At 37.6% G+C, this 26,599-nt stretch overlaps 1 protein-coding gene and 1 pseudogene across 1 annotated transcript in view; one reads left to right on the top strand and one right to left on the bottom strand.

Annotated features, from left to right (window-relative positions):
• Window positions 1–25,991, bottom strand: part of Itgbl1 (integrin subunit beta like 1) — a 261,464-nt gene extending 235,473 nt beyond the window's left edge. The window contains exons 1-2 of the mRNA XM_021181852.3: window positions 25,732–25,991; window positions 24,632–24,849 (exon numbers count right to left, since the gene is read on the bottom strand). Coding sequence (XP_021037511.1) covers window positions 24,632–24,849; window positions 25,732–25,820 — 307 coding nt within the window. The 5' untranslated portion in view covers window positions 25,821–25,991. The remainder of the gene's footprint in view (window positions 1–24,631; window positions 24,850–25,731) is intronic.
• Window positions 59–704, top strand: LOC110309287 (transcription factor BTF3 pseudogene; annotated as a pseudogene).
• Window positions 25,992–26,599: the final 608 nt, after the last annotated feature.

Below are 26,599 nucleotides of genomic sequence, written 5' to 3'. Positions count from 1 at the left end.
GTCTGAGAGAAGAGTGAACCTTAGCCATTTCCACTCTGACAAGTTGAAAGAAATGATCATGAACCAGGAGAAACTCGCCAAACTGCAGGCACAAGTGCGCATTGGTGGGAAAGGAACTGCTCGTAGAGAAGAAGGTGGTTCACAGAACAGCCACAGCAGAGGAGAAAAAACTGCAGTTCTCCTTAGAGAAGTTAGGGGTAAACAATATCTCTGGTATTGAAGAGGTGAACATGTTTACAAACCAAGGGACAGTGATCCATTTTAACAACCCTAAAGTTCAGGCATCTCTGGCAGCAAACACCTTCACCATTACACGCCACACTGAGACAAAGCAGCTGACAGAAATGCTTCCCAGCATCCTCAACCAGCTTGGTGCAGACAGTCTGACTAGTTTAAGGAGACTGGCTGAAGCTCTGCCCAAACAATCTGTGGATGGAAAAGCACCACTTGCTACTGGAGAGGATGATGATGGTGAAGTTCCAGATCTGGTGGAGAATTTTGATGAAGCAATTCTTTGCTTCTAAGAATGAGGCAAACTGAATTGAAGCAACTTCTGAAGAAGGTGATACTTGCAGAAATTACAGGAGCTGCTATTTTATATCATGACTGCTTTTTAAAAATTTTTTGTTTATTATGGATCTGATAAAATCTAGATCTCTAATATTTTTAAGCCCAAGCCCCCCAGACACTGCAGCTCTTTTCAGTTTTCGCTTATACCTAATTCATTCTTTGCGGCAAATAAAGCTAAAGAAGCCTGGGAATACAGTTTGGAAAGGGTTAATAAAATTCTTTGCCTAGTTAAAAAAAAAGAAATGTAAATGAAGAAAATATCTAATAAAAATGTTAAAAAATAAAAATAAATAAATAAAAGTAAAAGGTCTGTAAGCTACAAACTTGAGCTAACAATAGGTCCTTAAGGACTATGAATATGACCTTACAGGGGATTGTGGGAATCTAGTTTCTGCTTCTGATTTTAAATGGCTTGCTGACTATAAAGTATGTGGCTTCACTCAATCATATGCTCTGACCATATGTTGTCTATTGTGGATTTAAAATCAATGACATTAACCAGCCAGGGACTGGAACTCCAACATTATAAGCAATACAAACCTTTCCCTTATAAATTAATAATATCACATATTTGGTACACTAATAAAAAAATGTTCAGGAAAGTTGGAATTCAAATTCAATATAATAATCTATATCTTATGTATTTGTTCATATGACCTTGCAATGAGAGAGGATAGTGACAAGGAGGAAGTAGAGGATGCTATTGATAAAAGAATTTAAACTTTCAAGGGAAAAATCAAAGGCCATTGATATTCATTATGGATATTTTAAGGAAAAATCAGTAAGTCATGAAAGATTTAAAATCAAGTACAGACATTCATATCAAGCCACTTTTCACTCATCTTTGCACACTTATGCATATTGTTAAACAATAAAATCACAGAACCAGAAGACACTTCAGAGAACAACTAGATCAGGGCACTCCTATTACTGATTAAGGGTTGGAAATGTGAAACTTCCAAAGTAACCACGTGTGTGACTTCCTGGTAACTAAATCCATGCTCTACCAGAGTGAATGCAAGCCCTGGTTTCCTGACTGTCATCTCAGAGGGCTATGGACACACTAGTCCACCAGTGAGTTCGTCTACCCATGCATGATGAGTTAAATTCCACTCTGAACATAGTTGCTGTCTTTAAGCATAAATAGGTTTTAACTCTGACTTCAGAGTGAGTGTGTGTGTGTGTGTGTGTATGTGTGTGTGTGTGTTTTCAGATGGTGACAGAGTCTCTCAAGTAAACATAATCTGAGAAATGCAAATTCTATAATGTAGATTGGAAAATATATGTAAGCTAGGAGAAATGGAGTGGATCAGGGAGGTAAGAAGGAATCTGTGTGTAGATCAAGTGTGGAAATTGAGATTCATGGGTAAATGAAAGATATTTTAAAAAACCAACATAAGACAAAGATCTAAAAGTAGCAGTCATGGTTTTTTTATATATTATAATATATGCTACATAATAGTAACTTTTATCTCAGTGAGTTAGTTACCTAGAATCATTGTGTTTCTTCTATTGGGTGGCAAGAATCAACTTAAGGATGCCATGGCCTCTCAATACAGACACTTGCCATGATAGAGAGAAACTGTGCTCTCATTTCCTGCTAAAATGTGAAAGGCTATCTAAGAGACGGGAACAGCACTTGAGAAAATGCCTCCAAAAGACACAGCTGTAGAGAAGCCTAGGGGCATGTTCTTAGTGATTGATAGAGGACCCAGTCCAATGTGGGTATTGTTGTCCCTACACTGCTGGTCCTGGGTCTATAAGAAAGCAGAGTGAGCAACACAGGAGTAGCACTCCTTGGCTTCTGCGTCAGATCCTGCCTTACTTGAGTCCTGACTTTCTTTGATGACAAACAGTGCTATGGACATGTAAGCCTAATAAACCTTTTCTTTCCCTAGTTGCTTTCGGTCCTGATGTTTCCTCACAACAATAGCAATCCTGACTAGGGCAGATGGAGTTGGAACATCATTCAGCTAGGAATGGGAAAACAGAAGAGATCTTCCCAGTGATGGGCAAGATAAATCACTGCCCACCATTCCCACCACTTCCGACTCACATGTCTTCCATCTCAGTGAAAACATACTAGAATTTTCTACTAGCCATCATTCTTTCCACAGAAGTATCTTAGAGCCTCTTAAGAACTAAGTTAGTCTAAAAATTAATTTGGACTCTATAATGAACGTTACCATAAGAACTGAAAACAGTAAGCACCTTGTATGTTGTTACTGGTCAAGTTACAGACCTGAAGGTTCAGCAGAGAAAGATGGAAAACCCTCTGTGATTGGTTAGGAATTCCCATTGTGAGAACCAGAGAAGGACCCCCACTTATATAATCACCACCTCACGTCAGCTAATATACCCCCCCGCTCCCTCACAGTACAGATCACACTGTGTATTATAAAACTGGTGTTAATTTACAGAAGGAATGAAATGCAAAGAGCACACCTATAATTTCACCAGTGTTACAGCGTTTCACAGAGGCGTTCGCTGTCCTCTGTTACATATTAATCTAATAAAGTGGAGTGGGTATACAGTAGGGCTTGGTGATTTTAAAACTTGATCATATATATTTCAATATAATGAATTATTATGCTTGTCTTAATGACTAAAAATTATGCTTAATATAATTTAATTCATGTACAAATAATTTGCATACATGTTTCTCTGAAAAAATGTTCTGTGACATCTGGGGAAACAACACTGTGGTTAGGAATATTTGCTATTCTTCATAAAAGATTAGACTTCACTTCCCAGAGCCTATATTGGGGAGCTTATAGTCACTTGTAACTCCAATTCCAGGAGGTCCAATATCCTCTACTGGTTTCCACAGGCAATTTTTACTCACATGCCCAGACATTCACACATACTCCAAGTGTATCTGAAGTCTTAAAAATCACATACATGGACAGTATTTTCTATTAAATTATTTACAGCAAAAATGATCTGAGGTAAAAACTGTATATAAAAGGTTTATATAATTATGTAATAATATAAGATATTATATATTCAATACATCTTTACTTTAGGGAGGTTTACATTGTGCATTTCTGTGTGGCTATGCATTCTGATTCCAGTGTCACATTTTCAATTATTTTAAAATTCTTAAATTTTAATTTTGAGACTATATTGCTAGAAATAATTTTATCCTTTTAAAAGAATAATTTATTGACAAGGAAGTTATAAAAACTCTCTAGAAAAATAAATGACCACCAAAAGTTTAGTGTTATAATTAATTTAGAAAGTGAAAACAAATTTCACCTGAAATATGAGCAAATTTTGATATTTAAAAAAAAAAGCCCACCCCCATAGACTTCAATAAAACGAAAGGGGGTGAGAGGCCAAATCTTTTTTCAGACTCCGTTAAAGAGAACCTGACCTAAGTTTGAACTCAGGTAAACTAACAGGTCAGTATCTAGTATTACTTTCCAAGTTAACTCCGCCCCCCTCCGACAAAAACCTGAGTCTCTAGGCTCACCTCCAACAAGACCAGCATCTCCAGGTTATTACCCCAACAAATCTGTACATGCTCCCCGTCATGTTAAGAGCCCACACTCTGCCTAATGACCACAACGCAGAGGGAAATACAAATCAAGTTTAAGTTTTGACTCCCGGCACCAGCCAACTATGCTAATGCAGCTTTCCAATTAGACACTTGCACATTTACCCCTGCTTGTTGTTGCCATAAAGCCTTGCCCTGATAAATATTCCGGGCTCCTCTCCACCAAAGACCTTACTGTCCTGCCTGTGTGTTCCTGGTGAGCTGAGGGGCCCAAGTAAGCTCCAATTAAAGGCCCTGCTGTGATTTGCATCAGATCAGCTCCTGTCTGATTTTCAGGGTTCAACCCTTCCCTGGCACTACAGGGGGTCTCTAAATGGCTGTCTGCTTCCTTGCTTTCTACTATATGTGATATGGTTTTACAGCACCTAGTAAAGAAATGCTGGATACTGTGTAATTTCAGTAAAAAAAAAAAAAAAAAAAAAAAAAAAAAAAAACACACATAAAAACCTTATTCCTTCAAAATGGCTGAACAGTGAGATATTTAGGTAAGAAAAATTGGAAGAAAAGATTTAACTATAAGGTCTTGGGTCAATATGAGAGAAACACAATTAAGTTTTAATGTCTATTTAAATGAACCTGGAAAATCTAGTAAATGGATCTGAGATTAGAAACTAGCAACAGATGGCAACACACTTTGGTCAAAGCCAAGTTTCTCATAACCTTGAAATTCTGAAAGGTCTCCAAAGAAGAAAAAAAATCAGATAAGCTTTTAGCCTGGATTGTCCTCAAGACAGATGAAGCTAATGGACTTGTGTCAACAGAGAGAAAAAGAGATCGATGTTCACAGGCTTGGGTCCCCAGGGGAAGGACATTTTGCCATCAGGACTATGGAATAAATCTTCAGACAAAAAGGACAGATGTGGAGAGTGGCCTGTCAGAAAGCACAGGTGATGGCGCAGGACACATGACTCAGGAGCAGAACATGCTGCAGCTGAAGCCTGCAAGGACAAGGTAGATCTTGACAGATACAATTTCCCCACCACTGATCAATCACTCCAAACCATGACAGAGAATGCTGGATGCCATCTGAATCACAGTCTCAAAATACACGGGATTCACTGCATGCTAAGAATCAGAATGAGCAAGGGACATGTGGATGCCTGAAAAGGTTTAGTAGGGCTGGAAAACTGGCTCCATGGGTAAAAGCACCTCCTACCACATCTGATGGTCTGAGCTCAGTCAGGAGCACATGTGGTTGCAGGAAGAATTAACTTTGCAAGCTTTTCTCTGCCTGCACACATGTGCCATGGCATAAGTGCAGCAATATATATGCATGTGCAAACACAAAAATACAAACAAATAATAAAATGGGGGCTTTATTGTTTGTTTGTTTGTTTTGAGACGGGGTCTCACTATGCAGCCCTGGCTAACTGAAACTCCCTATCTAGACCAGGCTGGTCTCAAACTCATAGTGATTCAATTGCTTCTGACTCCCAAATATTGGATTAAAGGCTTGTGTCACCATGCCCTAATAAATAAAATATGTTTTAAACATATGATAATTTAGCTTTATTTTCTACAGGAAGTAACAATGGTACTTCCAAGAGTTTCTTCCACCTTTCTGTAGTACATTGTCTTTAAATAAATCTTTGGGCTAAAAGTGAAAGTTGCAAAGCAAAAAACAAGATTCTGCCAAGGAAGGCAGTCTTCCAACTTGGCTACCCTTATAGCTCACTCCTAGAGGTTCCCACTGACCTCTTACATCAACTCCAATGAGTAGAAATACCACTGGTGACTTGAAATCTTTTATCTCACAAAAATCTATAATTCTACCTATTCAACTATTTGTGTCTATTCTAGCTATCCTCTATCTTTTTCTTTCTATCCATTTAAATATCTATCTTCTATTTAACTATCTATTTATGTCCATCTTTTTATTTCTATTTAACTAACTACCTATCTTTTATTTAACTATCTATCATCTACATATCTGTGTGATATACATTTTTAATGTATAATATACTTATGCTGTCTTAGAGGAACATGTTTGCCTTCAAGAACCCTGAGGTTTATTCTCTTGAATTTGAAAGAAGACAGCTTAAATGGGTAGGACTATCATAGAGACGAGGCAAAGGAAAAGAAGAGCTTGATTTTCAGCTTCTAAAGTTTGAAACAGGAAAGACAAAGGAAGACACTGAACATACTGAAGCCATGCATTGTTCCAAAGGCAAGGGCCTTCTATCTTCCTCTTGTAGCCTCCAGTTATATATCTATTAATATATATTAATTGTTATATACTAATGATTCATCTAGTTGAATTATTAGGAGGACTAGAAGAAGGAGGAGAATGGCATTACATCCTTTCAAATACGGGAGAACTGGGGGAGAAGAAAGGCCAAGAGCAAGGGGTGCTGAAGTAGGGTCGGGCACAGACTCACAGAAGAAAGGGCTGATCTTCCTCTCAGGGACTCCACAGGATGCTGCCCAGTCTCTCTCATTTCAAATTCCCTACTATTTACCATAAGAAACCTGAGCAGAAAATCTGTATCCACTGAAATTATAAAAAGGCTCTAAAAACTGCAATAAAATCTCAGCACCATGGAACCAAATGGTTTCCTGGATTCTAAAGGTATCCTGTCTTATACCTCATTTCCCTTCTCTTAACAAACTAGCAGCAGCATCCCCTGGGTGGGTAACTGTTGAGGGTGTCACAAATGCAGTCACATATTTATCCAAAGCATATGAAATTCTAAAAGAAAGAACAATACATGTTCTCAGTGTTTCCTGTGAAAAGCAATGCCCATTTGGATTATAAACTACTCGGAGTTTTTAATCTCATAAATCAGCCTAAAATAAAAATAGTTAATATCATCAAAGAAAGGTATACTAAGTGGCACACAAACATACAACATGCAGCACGGCCTGTGAGAATAAAAATACCGTAGCTCTGGTGGCTTTAAAAAATTCCTTCTTTCTCCTCATTTTGGAGACTGGAAGGTCAGTGGGTTAGGTTCTGGGTAAAGAACTGCTTCCTATCCTGCCGATTTTTTAAAAAAGCTTCATCTACAAACACCATCAGAATGGGGTGAGGGCTTCCACACCTGACTCTTCAGGGAGCAGAATTCAGCAGTTAAAAGTGCTGGGTAAATTGAATACCAGGCTGTTTTCCCTTAAGTGTTTCCACTCTACAACTAAGCTTGTGAGACAAAGTTAACATGAAAACATTTTGCCTTTTAACTTGTTCTGAAAGCTAGCAATCATCCCACCAAGACCTTGGTCCACCTCTCAATCATTTCTATTTTTTCACTGTGAGTCAGACAGACTGAAGGTGCTGTTCTCAGTGTGCACCAGCATTACGGTGTCCTTTCATGTGAGTGACCTCATCTCTACCAGGACATTAGGGGGGTTTCCTCTAGTGTGAAAAATTTTAAAGTTCCACCACTCTCAGCCTTTAGCATGGGTCTTAAGAGGTTAGTTAAAACTGTGCAGCTGTAACATCATATACTAGAGAAAATTAACTTTATCTTCCCCATTTGCATCTTAGTTTGAACTGCCAACCAGTCAACAAAAACAGCCATGAACTTTAATTATATCGTTCCCTTATCAGTGACATCAATGTAAATCTCCAAGGTAACCCATACATTCTTATATCAGGGATGGTAACGGGGCGAATGTGGTTTGATTTTATGCCACCATCAAATACGACTTGTTAACGGCGGCAGGGTCCATATATCACTTTCTATATCTCAGTCCTTTTCAGCAACTGATGGGACATAAAAGCAATCAGACACAATCATAATGGCTATGAGGCCACCTGTCTTTTGTGACAGGTCAGATACTCAGCTAATCCACCAAGCACGGGCATGTGTAACTAAACTTGCAGCATTGAGAATAATACAGATCACCAGGATCACTGCTAGAGCCTACAAGCAATAAACCCATTTCAAGGTTTAAAAGATAGTAAGACAAAACTGTTACAGAACAGTGAGCTGTATTAGTTAGGGTTCTGAGTCAATTACAGCTAACTACCAACTTGACAACCACAGATCCAGCGGGGTTGGGTTCATGATTTTTTTTTCACCTGCTTTCAGGATTTTGCCACTCAGAATGAAAAACAACTACAACAAACAAACAAATTAAAGCTAATGTTTAATAGTTATAGGATAGTCTTCTGTATAAACTCAGATCAGCTAAAATGTATACTATGTAGACATGTTTATATCACCTGAGGTATTAAAAACACATGTACTTATTGAATAAATGAATGACATCTACAAGAATAACAATTGCCATTAATGATTAAAATAGACACAATTTAGAGTGCTAAACATGATACTCAAATCACTTAAGAACTTTAGTGCTGAAAGAGTTGTAGGTTTAAAATATGAAGAGTATTTTACATGTTTGTACAACTTATATTACATGACCTCCAGCATTTCTTGTAGGTCAAGTCAGCTAGTAAATTTTCAGCCTTTATTAAGTCTGAAAAACGTTTTACTTCATATTTATTTTTCAAAGGTGCTTCACCCAGGACCAAAGAGGTAGTTTAGTACTTCCAAATGCTTGTTCTGCAACTCTGACAATGACAACCTAAATCTCATATCAAGAATATCATATGGAAAGAAAGAACCAACTCCTGAAAGTTTTCCTTTGACCTCTACGCGAGTGTCATGGAACATGTATGCTTGCATGTAGAAATGTCATAGATACACACACATATTTATGATATAATAATAAATTTTATTTTATTAATAAAGAAAGACATCACTGCTTCTCTGAGTATAAACTTATATATATATGTATATGTGTGTATATATATATATATATATATATATATATATATATATATATATAAAATTTTATTTTTAGCACTTTGAAGATGTCCTTTAACTTTCTTGTCACAAAGAATTCTTCTGATATCCTTATATTCGCTTTCCATATGTGAAACGCAATCCTGCTGTAGCTAATTTTAATATTTCCCCTTGCTACTAATCTCTAGTAATTTGGTTATAGTGTGTATCCATGGAGTTTTCTTCAGATTTGCTTTGCTTTTAGATTTATTGAAATTTATCTGTGTGAGTATGCTATTTTCTTCATGTTTGAAATGTTTTCAGCCATTATTTATTCAAATACTTCATCTGCTCCCCACAGACTAAATAATAGACTTGTGAGACTATGAAGTCTTTAAAAGTTCTTTGCAGATAACCATTGCTTTATTCCTTCTTTTAAAAAAAGAATGCAAACTTTAAATTTGCGTTGTTTCTGATCCTCTACCTTCAAGTTCACTAACTTTATTTTTCTGTGATTTAGTTTGCCATTAATTTCCTGTTCTGTTTTTTATTCATGACAGATGTTTTGGTTTTCATATCTAAAGTTGCCACTTGGGCCAACTGGCAACATTAGCAGACCTAAATGACTGAAATTTTTTAAAAATTAAAGATAACATGACTCTTCAGTTAAAAAGCCTACCCCTACAAAACTGAGTCTACAGCATGGAATATGTAAAACCAGAGATTATTGTCTTTTGACTCTGGATATTGTCTGATTATTGTCATGTTTTCCTTGGATATTGAAGAAAACATTGTGTGTGTGTGTTTTATTTTGCTATAAAAAGAAAACTAAAGTTAAAAAAAATACTTGAAGCAAATTAGCTGAAATGTTCATTAGGAAATCCTCCTCAACATGGATGCAGTTAAGCAGGTGTTTCCCACTCCACTATGCAACCCAGAGTCACCAGATTCAGTCACCCTCAGGTAGTGTCTCTGCATCCAACAAAGCACAGTTCAAACTTAAGGTGTCACCATTCTTCCCTAGACCACACATCATAAACATGTAATAAATGCGTCATGATTTCAATCCAACAGTCTCAAAAAAAATTAAGTAACTCCAAAAAGACCCACAATAATAAGGAGCAAACTTGGTGGAAACAGAGCATTGTTGTATTATTTCCTATTCCTGTGCGTTTTCGCAGGCAGTCTGCTTTGATGTTTCTGTTCTGTCGAAATCAGCCTCTTAGCTTCCCAATGGAGGGAAAACTTATTTAGCTCAGTGAAGTCTGTGTTATGATAGATAGGTCATTATTCTGTCACTTGTGTCTTAAAGTGCTACGTCACCTGTCAGCAGAACCATTTGAAATGCAGGGAGATAATTTCAGGAATCCAGGAAGGCTGATGAGTGACGTTATACAGCATGTCCCCCAGACACTTTATATCAAGATCCAAAGTCCAGCATATGCATCCAACTGATAAAGCAAACCCACATGATGAATCAGTTTTCTGTTCTCTGTGAATGTCCCTCACTCTGCATTTCTCTAGGCTCACATTGCTTTCATGTCATTCTGGTTCCACTTCATTCCTGTAGCTAGCTACACAATGAGCCAGGGATTGCAACCTGTAGATTCTGAGAGAGGAAGTGAGGCAGGACCAGTGGGAGCTACAATCTCAGGAGGCAGCTTCAGCGAGACACCTCCTTTAATGTGGGTGAGGGGAGGGGAAACAGGCTATTTCAACTTTTGGGGCATGGGGTAGGGGCTTTTAGGATGAGTGTACATCAGCAGGGCCTGGGTGCTGGGGATCCCTCATTTGTTTATTCCAAGTGCTGGTGGCTATGACCTTGTAGGGGAAGAGGACATTTAACCTGGCTACAGGGCTACATGCCCTCCTCCAAGGGGCAAAGATAAAAGTGCAGGGCTTCTAGCCAAGCCAGGACAGAGGGTGGGGAGCAGTCCTATTCCCGCCTACCTCAGGGTTAGATTGTTATGGTTTGAACATGAACTCTTGCTTTGGTCCAGCTCCTACTCCCACTCCCAGGGCTCCACAGTCCCACACTTTCATATCTAAAGGGTCACATATATATTAAAACTGATGTAGCTGAATTTTTAGGTTTCCTTTATGATTGCTTTAATATTATAAGAGCTAAAGAGGACGTTTCTAATGTGGCATTCATAAAAGCTAAAAATCCATCACAGACAAAATAAGGAAAGTCTCTGTTCGTGAGAATAACAAGTACACAGATTTAACACTCCACCTACATTTTATTTTTATTTATTTATTTATTTATTTATTTACTTATTTATTTTTACTTTTATAGACAAGGAGAACTGTAGATTGCAGGGTTTCTTCCATTAATGACTCAGGAGAATTTTTTTTTTCTTATTTGGATAATAGTTAACGCAGAATACATACCCTTGAGGGACTTCAATTATAACTAAGAAAGTGGTCTGCCTTGATCTGCCAAGAAATTGTGTCAGTAATTTCTGTTATTATGACTCCTTTGAACATTACATCTAGAAGGGATTCCTTCTCCAGTATTTAAGCTTTTATGTACATTCACTAACAAAGAGCAGAAATGAGAATCAACATTTGATTTTCTAGAGAAACAAAACTGACACATCTGATCTTAAAATGTTAAATGAGGCCCCCTGAAAATTTGTCCATATTTCAGTTGTCCAAAACTCTGTGAAAGTATTTGCCCTAAATATGTAATTTCACTCTAATAATGTGCTTCAAGATAATACTAATATTGGTCTTAGGAAAAACAAATTTTTACTCAGTATTTCTCAGTATAACTGTCAAATGATTATATTTGCCACTTCTTAAAAGTTATAAAAATTGAACATAGATTTCAACAAAGCATATGAAAATATAAGTTAATTATTTTTACTATTCTTTTGTGCTACCAACTCAGCATTAAATTCAAGCCTCCAATCCACTCAAGCAGGTAATTGAGAGAGTTTTATCCACTATATCAAATATTTTCTTTCTTGAAACAAATGGATTATTTTTAGGTCAAAACAGCTGTTATAGTTATGTAACTACTGGTGTTGACTGAGAAAATAAAAGTCTATAACTTGTGCTTTGTATTTTGTAGAGAAAAAGGCTTAAACAGCCAAGTAATTTTATTTAGAAAAATAACTAGTTTTGTGTAAGTATTCTGCACAGCAGATAATAGTAACTTTGAAAACACATTAATCATCAATTAAGAAATATACTTATAAGAGGCCCTTGGTCCTGTGAAGGTTCTATGCCCCAGAATAGGGGAATGTCTGGGCCAGGAAGCAGGAGTGGATGGGTCAGGGAGCAGGGGGAGGGGGGAGAGGATAGGGGATTTTTCGTAGGGGAAACTAGGAAAGGGGACAACATTTGAAATGTAAATAAAGAAAATATCTAATAAAAAGAGAAATACACGTATAGTGTTTTGATTTTCTGGTTTTGGCTCCTCACTTTTCCCCATGAACTTAGTAATAAATGTATAGTTACTGCTTTGCCATAAGAGAAATTTGAAGTAATCCTTAGACATGTTGACCTCTTAAAATGTGCTTTAGCCTGTCTTTCCCTGAGAAATTTCTTGATAAAATAATGAATCAGGAAACTCTGCTGGTTAACTACCTACTTGGAAATTTGGTGTTTGAACGACTGACTCTTCTTAGACAATGATAGGTCTTGGAGCCGTGGTGGTGCTTATTTTACAGCACGAGAAAAGACTGGGGTGGGACAAGGTCAGGCCACTGTCCTTATAAAGTCCCTTTCTTCTTTTCCCTTTATAAAGCCATCATTCTTCTACCCAACCCTAAGTAAGATTATTTGGAATAGATGAAAGAGTGATTTCTATTACAAGATATAGTTTCTTATTTGCCAGGAAATGTGATTCTTGAAAAGACAAAGCACTCTTTTTCCAGAGAAAATGAGATTTGTAACCTTCTTCCAGCTCTCTATCTTTACCAATTTAAGAGTTAATGGAAAATAGCTTGAGAATTCACCTGTGAAGAGGCCTAAAAACACCACAGAAAATCCCTTCAGCACCCTGGTCCCAGATGTACAAGACTCCACTCTCTCAGGTATGATTCTGGCCCTTGAATCCCAGACTAACCTTGGGAACTAAGTTTCCCAAGGGACAAAAGCTGTTGCTCTCCCAGTTACACTGGTCTGAATCTCCTTTTTGCCAAAGTCAGAAAACAAGGAAGGCAGCTGTAACATACTTCTTGTATGCCTGAAAGCCCAGCTCATGTTTATGAAAATGACTATATAAATGTGCAAAATCCAGAATGCCATGAAGCTATGTGTACCTCTTTTATGGGAGCATTCAATTGGATATGTGGATAATTTTAAACTGGAGATCAGAATTCAAAATCCTATATCAAAACAAAAGATACAGTAAACCCTCTGATAATTTGATAGAGTAATATGCCAAACCATTATTCAGTGAAATTCTATTAGTGTATTTTTAGTATATAGTGAGGATCATAATAAGATTATTTAGAAATCAACTCCAACTCCTAGTCTCCATATTCCTGCCCACAACCCCAGCTGCTTGCCCAGAGACAACAACTGCACTAGGGACCCCAGAAAATACTCTACCCTCTGCCTTCTAACTCCCCAAAAAGCACAACCAACAGCCCTAAACTGCACCCTATCTCCTGGGCTCTATATTCTGACCCACAATTTTAGAAGAAAACTTCTTTCCTAGAGGCCATGCTGGTTCTATGGAGCCTACAGGCAATGTAAACACCCAAAACCTCAGCAATTATGCAGTCCACAAAAATCCCAGCAGGGGCATTCTACTAGGTTACCAGAAGCCCAGACAACTCAGACCAGAATACCAGAGAAAAAACAGAAACAAGGGAAAAAACATCTAAAAACAAAACAACACCAGCAACAAGAATAAAAACAAAACAAAACAAAACAAAAAACAAACAAAATTTTAAAAACCCACTCATCTAACAAAGATAAACTATAACTCCAACCCCAGACAACTAGAGGCCAGCATAAGAACACAATCCATAACAGCCAGGGCAATATGGCACTACCAGAACCCAACTATTCTACTACAGAAATCGCTGGATATTCCAACATGACTAAAGCACAAGAAAATAACCTTAAATACAATCTTATGAATATTACAGAGTCCCTTAAAGAGGAAATGAATAAACCCCTTAAGGAAATCCAGAAAAATGCAAACAGGGGAAAAAAATGAATAAACTGTTGAAGACCTGAAGATGGAAATAGAAGCAATAAAAAGCACAAACTGATGGAGTCCTGGAGCTGGAAAACCTAGGGAAGAGAACAGAAACTTCAGACACCAGCATCACCAACAAAATATAAGAAAAAGAAGAGATAAACTCAGATATTGATGATATGATAAAAGAAACTGATACATCAGTCAAAGAAAATGTGAAATACAAAAAGCTCCCAATACAAAATATACATGAAATCTGGGACACTATGAAAAGACAAAATCTATGAATAATAGGAATAGAAGAAGAATATTCCCAGCTCAAAGGACCAGAAAATATTTTCAACAAACTCACAGAAGAAATTTTCCTAACCTAAATAAAAACATGCCTATAAACATACAAGAATCTTATAGAACACCAATTAGTTTGGACCAGGAAGGAAAAATCCTCTTGCCACATAATAATAAAAACACAAAATGTTCAGAATAAAGAAAGATTATTAAAAGCTGCAAAAATGCTCAATAAAATACTTGCAAACTGAACCCAAGCTCACATTAAAAAGATCATCCATCATGATCAAGTAAACTTCATCCCAGAGATGCCGGGATGGTTCAATTTACAAAAATCTGTCAATATAATCCACTGTATAAACAAACTGGAAAAAAAACACACATGATCATCTCATTGTTGAAAAAGTCTTTGACAAAATTCAACACTTCTTCATAATGAAAGATGTTACAAGGCATATACCTAAACATAATAAAGGCAAAATACAGCCTTTAGTATGTATTATATATACAGCCAATAGACAACATCAAATTAAATAGAGAGAAACTGCTACAGCTGATGAACACCTGGACGCAAAATTAACACAAAAGTATCAGTAGCCCTCCTATATACAAACAATATAAATAGGCTAACAAATAAATCAGGGAAACAAAACCCTCAAAGAGCCACAAATAATATAAAATATCTTGCTGTAACTCTAACCAAGCAAGTGAAAGACCTAGGTGACAAGAACTTCCAGACTTTGAAGAAAGTAATTTAAGACGATATCAGAAGATGGAAAGATTTCTCATGTTCCTGGATCTTAGGATTAACATAGTAAAAATGGTCATCTTAGCAAAAGCAATCTACAGATTCAATGCAATTACCATCAAAATTCCAACATAATCCTCTATAGACGATGAAATAATAATACTCCACATTATATGAAAACAACCAAACAGGATAGCTAAAATAATCCTGTATGATAAGAGAATTTTTGGAGGTATCAGCATCCCTGATTTCAAGCTTTACTACAGAGCTATAATAAAAACTGCATAGTATTGCCATAAAAACAGAAACGTTTTTCAATGGAATCAAATTGTAGACAAAGAAATAAACCCAAAAACCTACAGACACTTGATTTTTGACAAGAAAACAAAATTATACAATGAAAAACAGAAAGCATCTTTAATAAATGGTCCTAGTCTAACTGGATGTCTGAATGTAGAAGATTGGAAATAGATCCATATCTGTCACATTGCACAGAACTCAAGTCCAAAGACCTCAACATAAAACTAGGTACACTAAACATGATAGAAGAGAAAATGGTGAGTAGCCTTGAATGCAATAGCAAAGGAGACAAAAAGGCAAAATGACAGTCTGCAGTCAATACAAAACCAGGTATACTAAACATGATTGATGAGAAAGCCTTGAACGTATTAGCACAGGAGACAACTTCCTGAACAAAACACCAACAGCTTAGGCACTAAGATCAACAATTAATAAATGGAACCTCACGAAACTGCAAAATTTTCTAAGAAGAAAAGGATACCATCAAAAGGGCAAAATGGCAGTCCAAAGAATAGAAAAAGTTCTTCACCACTGCTGGTGCCCAGCCCAGCATCCAGGGTAGATTGAGTCAGGCAGGCAGTGATGGGTGTTGGCAGTTGCCAGAGCAAAAGTCACAATTATGGTGGCAAAAGTATCTTACTTTTGGTAAACTTTCTCTTTCTTTAACTCTTTGTCATTCAATATCCAAAAGCTACTGGCTTCTGGTAAGAAGATTAAGAAAAAGAAGTAAATTATTAGGGCTCTTTGATAACTCTCAGGCCCCTTGCTGATCAGGTGAGAGACTGAGTACATTAACTCTTTGTGAGATAGAGAGGAAAGAAAGAGGCAGGCATACAGAAAGAAAGAAAACAAAACAAAACAAAACAAAACAAAACAAAACAAAACAAAAAACAAAAAACACCACTCGCCTACTCTGGATGAAGCAGAGAAAAGAAGCTCCAACAAAACTTTATTTCTGTTCTCAGTACTTATTATAAAAATTACCTCATAGAACTATTAGAACTGTTACAACATGATACTTCACTAAATGATTTTCTAAATACTTTTACATTCCAATAAGTTCAGAGTAAGTTTAAGGAACTAATTCATGTCATAGATCGATAAGGCTTAAGAAATTATAACAGAATTGTTTACATGTCTTTCTATTAAGACTAGTACCTGAATAAACATTCATTATCTATCTTCTAGAGTTTTCAGTTCATTATAAGTTAAAAACAATAATTTTAGCATAATAAGTTTGCACTTTTGTCGAGAGACAAATCATCTGCCTTGTGTATTTGTATTTATTATTATTATTATTTCAAAGTTTTGTATAAATAAATTAGTCAATTTTTTATTTTCTGCCCTTGCACCTACTATAAATTGTCTATTCCCTGACAACTTTACTTGCCAGGTAATGATTTCATAGCTAACCTAGACAGAATGTTTCCTTGATCGTAATTTGTTCCAAGCCTGCTTTCTTTTCCTAGTGCAATTAGCCCTTGACATGTGAAGGTTTGCAGGGCTCTATTTGGAACTTTTATTCTACATGTGGCTTGAGATTACTTGTAGCAATTTAGAGATTCTATAAAATCATAATCAGGAATTATGAAATCATCAGTTTATATAAACAGCATTATTACATGATGAAAGTACATCTTCATGTTGATCTGCAGAAAATCTGCCCAATAGAGTGAGCCAATGCCCAGAGATGATTAGGCTATGTAACAATTACAGGAAAGGCATATCAGCAGCAAGATAGAATCTTGGGATGAAGTCTCTAAAGACTGTGCATTGTCAGAGCTCACCCATTGTAGCCATACAAAATGGTGGCCCATCTCCAGAAAAGATATCTGCTTGCCTTAACCTTTCCTAGATGGCTTCTGTCAACCAACCTCACATCTAACAAAGGGCCAATATCCAAAATATATAAAGAACTCAAAAAAACTAGTCATCAACAAACCAAATAATCCAATTAAAAAATGTAGCACAGATCTAAACAGAGAATTCTCAATGGAGGAATTTCTAATGGACAAGAAACACTTAAAGAAATGTTCAACATCCTTAGCCATCAGAGAAATGCAGATCAGAATTCCTTTAAGACCCCATATTATCCCCATTAGAATGGCTAAGAAAAAATACTCAGACGACAGCTCATTCTGGCAAGGAGTAGAGCAAGGGAAACACTCCTCCATTGCTGGTGGGAGTGAAAACTTGTACAGTCACTTTGGAAATTTATTTGCGGTTTTCTCAGAAAGTTGGGAATCAACCTCCCTCAAAACCAAGCTATACCACTCCAGCATATATACTCAAAAGATGCTCCATCATACCATAAGGATTCATAATAACTAGAAACTGGAAAAAAAAATAAAACACCTGATGTCCATCAACAACACAATGGATAAAGAAAATGTAGTACAGTTACACCATGGAGTATTACTCAGATATTAAAAACAATGGCATCATGAACTTTGAAGGCAAGTGAGTGGAATTAGAATAGATCACCCCAAGTAAGTTAACCCAGACTCAGGAAGACAAACATGGTATGTACCCACTTATAAGTAGATATTGTCTGTAAAGTAAAGAAGGATGACCATGCTTCAATCCACAGACCCAAAGAAGCTAAGTAACAAGGATGGACTAGTAAACCTCACTGAAAAGAAGAAATAGAATAGCATAATGAATAGATCAAGAGAGGGGTCTGGACAGCAGTGGCTATGGGGATGGGAACAGAAGGGATTGGGTGTGGGGATAATGGAAGGAGAGAATACTGGGAAAGACAACTAGAATAAGGGCAGGGGACATTTCTGGGATAAGCTAGAAACTTAGGGCAATGGAAATTCCTAGGAATCTATGAGGGTGACACTAGCTAAGACTCCTAGCAGTTGGTCTGAACCAGCCAACTCCTGTAACCATACAAGATTTTCAATGGAGGGATTGGAACACTTAGTTAGGGTTTTATTGCTGTGAAGGGATAACATGACCAAGGCAATTCTTATAAAGGAAAATATTGCATTGGAGCTGGCTTATAGTTTCAGAGGTTTAATCTTTCATCATAATGCTGGTAAACATAGTGGCATGTAGGCAAGCATAGTGCTGGAGGAATTGAAGGCTCTACATCTTGATTCACAGGCAGCAAAAGGAGACTGTGCCATACTGAGAATATCTTGAGCATATATGGCCTCAAAGTCTGCCTTCTCAGTGACATACTTCCTTCAATAAGGCCATATCTCCTAATAGTGCTACTCCCTATGACCAAGCATTCAAACATGTGAATGTGTGGAAGCCAAACCTATTCAAACTATCACAAATATCAACCCAGTCACAAAACCTTTGGCCTACAATTTGCCCTGCCTACACAGAACTAAGGTGTTGATAGACACAGAAACTTTCCCTTGCTGTTCACATGCATAGTAATTTACAGTAGAGTGATTAAATCAGAAAGTCCTAAAAAAATTATCTACTTTCACGTTTCTGTAACTTATAAGTAGATTACCTTACATGACAAAGGGGAATCTTGAGATGAATAGCTTACCTTGTGTTATCTAAGTGAGTCTGGCCTAATGGTCCTTAAAGGTGGAGAATTGACTCAACATAATGAGAAGAGACATGAATCTATGGGCATCAAACAAGAGAATACACTCAAATATGACAGCATGAAAAGGACTGGACATCCTGTTGGCAGTTCTGAGACATTGACAGGGGTTGACATAGAAAGACTCTCAGACACAAAGTAGACTAGCTGGACATAGAAAGACTCTCAGACACAAAGTAGACTAGCTGCAGAAAAACAATCACCTCAGGCATATAAGCACAGGGAACTAAATTCTTTCTACATCAAATAAGCAGATTATCCACAACAGCAGAGTACCCCCAAAGCTCATATAAAGTGAGGAAGCTAGTATTGGTAAAACCTAATCCAAAATTGTAAGTAATGCCAAGACCATGAAGGAAAGGCATAAAAGGAAACAATGTACTGGCAAGTATGGTGTTTCAATGGAGATGGAGGTTAAAGACTGTCAGTGACCTTAGGTGCTCCAAGACTTTAACTTGAAGCCATGGAGAAAGGAAAAGAAGGCTAAACCCAAGCAGAACTAGACAAAGGCAAACTGATGGACAAGGAACACTGGGTAAGTCTTGAAGAAGAGAAACAGAGAATAGAAAATGACTAAGAGAGGAAAAGCCAAAGCATGAATTTAGAAAAATAGGCTTGGAAAAAAGTTACTCCACAGTCTAATAGAAAATATAATAACTATGGGGCAGAGAAGCAGGTCAAATAGTCCTCAGGTTATGAAAATCCAGAAAGTATAATATTATTACAAAGTCATATCACCCCATGGTAGTTATTTAACTACTGTGTGTAATTTCAGAAATACCTGCAAGAAAACCACATATGCCAAAGATATTTAATGTTATTTCCATTATTCTTTTTGTACATTTGTGAATAAAACTAATGTACATAAGAACGTTACATAGCCTGAATAAATGCATATATAACTCAAATATATTTATATATAAACATTGAAATTATTTGGAATATCATACTTGATACAAATTTCTTTAAGACACTGAATTCAGAGAAGTTTCATTGTTATTTATTCAAACCAGGTAACAGCTCAGGCAATATTTCCATCTAGTCCCAGGATTATTGGTTAATGGAGTAGAATCTCATTCCTCAAGCAGTTGTTCTGCACTCCATGGCATTTCTACATAAAAACTGTTATTTAATAAGGGCTGAAGCCACTGGTTAAGAATTAACTAGCTCTTTCCCTTACCTACTTATTCCATTTGCTCTATCACATTCCCATCCACTCATACCTCCCTCAGTTTCCATCCATTATCTCACTTACCCTTGAATGCCAAATCACAAGAACAATGCTTTTAAATGTCTTTTTAAAAAAATCATCCCAATTCTGTCTTGTTCTCTCCCCCTTAGGATGCAAATGTACACAGCATTTAAACTAAATTCTTGTCCACCAAATCACTACTTCACACTATGCCCTTATGCACCACATCACATCTATGAACCAGAGCACAAGCCATCACTCCTATATTCCAGAATGCAGTTGCTCCTAGCTATTGTTTAAGAGGCACAAGCTGCATCAAGGTTTATTGCTCGATTTAACTTCTTCAACTCTAACTTCTTTCAAAAGGTCTCCTGCTACTTTGCCTACGGTGCTAAGATCCAGCCAAGCCAAACCTGTGTGCCTTTTCTTATATTAGTGCATTCGTATGTCTTTCCAAATCTCACCTGATACCTGAGAGCTTCCTTATTTGGAATTTCAAGTCTTTTTTTTTTTTTCCTAACAATTTCCTGTCCTTAACATTTTACATCAATTGTTTCCTTTCTTTAACAAAATTTTAACCACAGTGTTCAATACCTGCATCAATGGCATCCTCACTGGAATTATACCCTACACTGCATTATATGTACTTGGTAGTCCTGGTAGCCTCTCTAGACAATTGGAAGAAACCACATAGCCCCAACCTCACAACCACTTTGACAGTAGAGCGCCTACTTAACACACAGTACTTTGTGTTACCTAAATTGGATTCAGTAGTTGTTCCCCAGTTATACTATTTTTTTAAGATGCCAAAGGTGTTAGATTCCCCTGGAGCTGGAGTTACAAGGTACTGTGAGCTACTTGACATGGGTGCTGGGAACTGAACTTGGGTCTTCTATAAGAGCAACACATGCTCTTAACCATGATCCACCTCTCTTAACACCCTACTTTAGTTTTTCATATTTTTGTGGAGATCTGTGCCATGAAAGAGACACTGTTCAATTTTAAGTGACACACTTCAATAGCAACTCTAAAAAATATTTAGGAAACTAATGTTTTATTTTAATAAAGCATATCATTGCTACTCATGGGGTTTATCCAGGGATGCTTTAGAAATATCAAGCTAAAGTTTATTTTCATGCAAAGAAAAATGCTGCTGCTGTCACAGATACAATTTACCAAAATTAGTTTATCCAACAATAAACCATCACACCCACAGGAACTGTCACTAGCCAGATCTGGATGCTGCAGAAGTGAGAGATAGATTCAGGTACCATGAACACATGGGCATTGGAAGAAACATATTTGTGGTAGTGTGGACATTTTCAACCAGCTCAAACTAAAATAAGCACAGTTCTTATGATTCACAGTATAAGAATCCTAACTGACTGTGATTTAAAAGGGCAGACTGTGCATAATGCAGATGTTTTGAGGCTAGGCCAAAATTGCTATCCTTGCTTGACCTTTTGAGCCTCAAATCAATAACAGGCTCTGACTACAGAAAGAAAATTAGATTGATCTCTGCCACAATACCCAACAATTCATAAGGCCAGATCTACCTATTTATCTTTTTACCTGTCCACCCACAATTCGATACACATCAAAACATTAGTATGCTTTGAGCATTCACTTCAAGTCAGACACTACATGAAATGTTTTATACATATTAAACTTTACAACAATCCTATAAGATCATTACTGTTGATCCTATAAGATGCTCATATTGTGGGATTGGAGAGATGGCTCAGTTATTAAAGGCAACTGTTACTCTTACAGAAGACCTAAATTAGCTCCCAGCATCCACATGGTGGCTTACAACCATCTATACCTCCATTTCCAGGTGATTGGACACCTGCCTCTGAGCTTTTCAGGAACGAGAAATACACATAGTCATGCAAACCTGCAGCAAAATATTCATACACATAAAATAAACTAAATACTTCTTAAAGATTTCTATTTTCTTTCAGATGAAGAAATGAAGGTTTAGATGTTTAAGTAACATCCAATTTCAAACAGTAGACGGACTAAGATTTGAAGTCTAAAATTTTCTGACAGATTATATACTCTAACTGTTATGTTCAAGAGCAGGATTTGTTTTCTTCAAAATCAAAAGGAAGTCTCTGGTAATTATTATTTTCCACAAAGGACTTGCAAGGGTATAATCAAGTCAAATGTCAGATGGATTCACAAAACAAACAAACAAAACCAAAATTATTTTTACCAGATTTTCATACTAATTGTGACATTGAAAATAGGATGAAGAAGCTAAATCTAAAAGTGCAGAACAGGAGGATGGGTTGTCAAGGCAGCTCTGGGCTTCATGTGAAAATTCTTTCTGGGCCTGGCAAATGTGCTCCCAGCAGTGTCAGGGCCAGATACCATAGAAGACCCTAAAGGGAAATCTCAGGGGCCGCCAGTAGTGCATGCATCCCTCTGCAAAGTAAAAATGTCAAAAGCGCACAAATATTTCACTCAGCTGTGAACAAACAAGGACTTTGCCATTTACAGAAAGGCACAGAAAACATGTGACTTGATCCTGTGTTTAGTATCAAGAAGGAAGGAATTCAGTGACTAAGATGTTATAAGTAAACAACCAGTTCCTTCAAGGAAGAAGAAGGAACTCCAAAACCCACAGCATCACAAGCCAGATTCACAGCAAGGTACCAGCCAGGACCCTTAGCAGGGAAGCTTATGGGATGGCATTCAGCCATCATTGCTAGTTTTACTAGCTAAATGCTAGATCTCACCACTATATTTTTTAATCAAACAAGAACACTAAAAGCCCTGGATTGATTTTTTTTTTCAAAAATCATACCATTTTGAAGGCCTTGCCAGAGACAATAAAGCCAGAGAGACTGGTATAATGAGAATTTTGCTCTCTTTCAAAACACAAAAATGTTTTGGGAATATGTTTTTGTTTTAATTCCAGGTATGGGATATGGGAATGCTTCAGATTGATCATAGCAGATACCTATGATTTGTCGCATGCTCAGGAAAGAGCATGATTTTACCATCTGAAGATAGATTACATTTGAAATTCTGGGGACTCTTCAGAGGGTCCAAAAATGCCAGACCCCTGAGAGAGGATGTTGCTGCTCCGGTGCCGATGTGGGTGTAAGCAAAGAAATAAGTAGGAGAAATTGGATATCCTGACAACGAAGTTCAAACTTGCCCCAAGGAACTAGATGCCTCTAATCAGCAGGAAGGCTCCGTTTCTCCTTTCTCCTTCTTTTTCTCCTGCCTAGTGTTGGGATTTGGAAAGGATAAGGGTGGAGTAGGAAGGTAGATTAAAAAGAACCCAATAAAGTATCCAAAAGTATGGTTACAGACTGGGTGATTGTTGAATTTGGAATGAAATGCAGATAAAGCTTTGCTTTCATTCCAAGGAGACACCCCTAATGATTCAGGCTTGAAGCTATTGTAGTTCTATGACCAGGGCTGAGTCACAGCACTCACGAGATCTCACAGACAAGCCACCTAGAAGCACCCATGTTCCTCTAAGTACCTTCCAGTATCACTTTTTCAATTCTCATACAACCTAATTATTACAACTCTCCCAGTGTACTCTTAGGTCCAGGTTCAGAGGGAAAACATTTCTGCTATAAATTTAGTTTTGATCTCTTGATGTTATTCTTGGACACCTTACCTCTAGCAGACTCAAGGGTAAAATAACTTGCTTTGTTTTCCTACTCATCGGCCAAGCCCTGTTTGGCACACATCATTCTGGCTTTGCTAGTGAGGTTCCTGTATTGGTCAGGATAAATTAACTGAGGCAGGCTCATAGCCACAAGTAAATGGCCCAGTTACACAAAACTCTTAAAGAGGTTAAAGGTTCTGACCCTTTTCAGTGACGATTTCTGATGAACTTGAACTATACCTTCAAAGAAAAAAAAAAGATTATGCTTACAAGTGTGCAAGATAAACAACAGCTCAGAATTCCAAGCAGTTAAAACAAAATGTATCCAAGTAAATATGTGACATGGTAATTTTTTTTCTATCATGGATTTAGATATGTTCCTCTCTATCTTTCTGTGAAGCACACCCTAAAAGTGAAAGGCAAAGCTGAGCTCAAAGATGCAACCTGCCTGCTTTCCTATATTGTCTATAAAATGAGGATCAGAATCTTCAAATATGATAGGTAACATGTCTGAGAGGGATAAGGGAGTCCATCAAGGTAACTCTAGTTGTGAGGCTGTGAAGAATCAAGTCCATGATAAGGAGCCACAGGAGAGGCAAGTGAAATGTAGAATGTAAGTATGTATATATAATATATATTTATATATATTTCAATATATGTTTATATCTAATATATTTATGTATACATATATGTTTGTAATTATAATTTATAAGCATGTAATATAGGCTTATATTTATAGTTTTCACTTAAGTGAGGGTCCCAGAAGAAAAGAAATATTGTAATAAATGATGCCGAAAATTCATAGAAGCATGACCTCTTATAGCAATAACTGGATGCAGGTGACTCCCAAGGGAACAGCGCCTCTGCCTTACCTGCACAGGTTTTCCCGTCGTAGGTCTCGCATACCCACTCATGGCACTCACACAGTGGACCGAAGTAGGTGCCAGGTTCGGTCACATGACAGATGCAGACCCCACACTCGCACCGGCCACGGTCATGGCACAGAGCGCTCCCTGGGGGCTGCCCAGGTGCACGACATCTGCGTTCGGACTCTGCCCGGGACAGCCTGCAGGGGGCGCCCGACAGGCTTCTGCAGGAGATAAGAAAGGCCACAGCTAGGCCACAGAAAGACACAGACCCCGCCCCTTCTACTCCCAGCCCACACTGGGAGAAGAGGCCTTGCAGCCTCATTTCTCTGTGGGCCAAGCAAGCCTCTGAAGGGTTGTTTTAAACATGACTAAAAATAGCACTTTCCAAGTAGACAGAGGCGACGGCCTCTTGCTCCTTGGCGGATTGCCACTGAATCTTAAATGCACATTTTGATTAAATGCAAATTAGTCTGAAGTATGATCTGTGGCTGGCTTTTTGTTCTTTCTCTTTAAAAAGCGCTCATTGCTACCTAATAGCTAGAGGGAGATTATTTGGTAAAAAATAAAGAGAGGAATGTATAGAAAAAATTTAATGTATCATACATATGATAGGAAGTAATGCTTTTAAATTATACTTGAAGCAGACATTAAGTAGTCTATATTTTAAAAGTTGGAATGGAACTTGTTGCCTCTTTCGAAATGCAATGCAAGGTGTGACAGGGCCATCAAGCGGGTGCTATATTAGAAAGTGGAGACAAGACTGCCTTACAGGCTATGGGATCAGACAAGTGTGCATAAGTACATCTTTGACTTGAGGTAAGTAAAAGTAACGACAAAAACAAAAACCCTAACATGTATTTGCAGGGGTAGAAATGATATCCGCTTTATTCAGTGAGTATTTTTCCAAAGAAAAAGTGAATGAACAGATTATGAAGCAACATTAAAGTTAGATATAAGGAAAGAAAAGGCAGAACAGGTTGAAAACTGTTAATCTAACGTCCCACTTAGTAACTGCTCTTGGCTTGTGGCAGTCATCTGTAAGCTTGAATTCTGCTATCCACGGCAGGGCAGGTGTGTCTCAAACAACAATAAACCAAACTTACCTCAGAGATGGTAAGAAGCTTTGAGGAGCAGCTGACAGCCCAATGAAGAGAAGGGAGGACACCAGCAACAAGAAGCCTGGGGGATGCATGCTGAGCTCTGCAGGAGGGAGGGCAAACCAGCTGCACTGCTGCTAGGTGGGGCTTCCACCCGAGGCAGCAGGAGGAAGAAGTGTCACCAGCAGATGTCCAGGCAGAAGGACTTGGGATACCGGAGCTCACAGGTTCTGGGCTCCTCCTGGAAGCTCAGTTGCCTGCGAAGACTTGGGCAGTGGATCCGCTCTGGGCGGGGTGCGGGTGCCAAACTCCTCCAGTGGAGAGTCTAGGCAGGGAAGTAATTAGAAACAGTTGTACAAGCAGATGGTTTATTTTGACATTTTAAAAAAGTGTCCTGTTCACAGATTTGAGAAAATCATGTCTTTCTTCGAGTACAGGCCCCCGAAATATTTAACAAGAAGATATTTGGACTGGCTGATTGGAAAGGCACCGTTAAAATAATTCCTGAATTGTGAAAAGGAAGGGGAGGGCTATGGTAAACACGGAAGGGAATCGCCTCCACCAGCAGTATTAAAAGAAGCCCCATTGGCGGCTTGAGTGATGCAAATGAACAAAGCTGGCAGTCACAACTTTGTATTTATTAAGCTTTGTCTTTAACCATGGGTATTTTATTCCCTAAATGTCTAAAAGGTGTATTTTTTTCTTCCAGTTATTCAGGCCAGTTTCTTATCGCAGCCACATTTTTTTTCCTTGACTTGGACAGTCCAAATTAAAGTTGTTCCAAATCCACGCTATTCTTTCCTGTGATTTCAGTATGCAGAAACAAAATAAAATATATGTTTAAAGTGTGATTTGCACTAAAAAAAAAAAAAAT

This window comes from Mus caroli, unplaced genomic scaffold, assembly GCF_978045245.1.
Source record: "Mus caroli unplaced genomic scaffold, Mus_caroli_1 scaffold_12, whole genome shotgun sequence".
In the NCBI taxonomy this organism is placed as follows: Eukaryota; Metazoa; Chordata; class Mammalia; order Rodentia; family Muridae; genus Mus; species Mus caroli.
The sequence above is the reverse complement of the archived record's forward strand: the minus strand, read 5'-3'. Positions and strand labels throughout refer to the sequence as shown.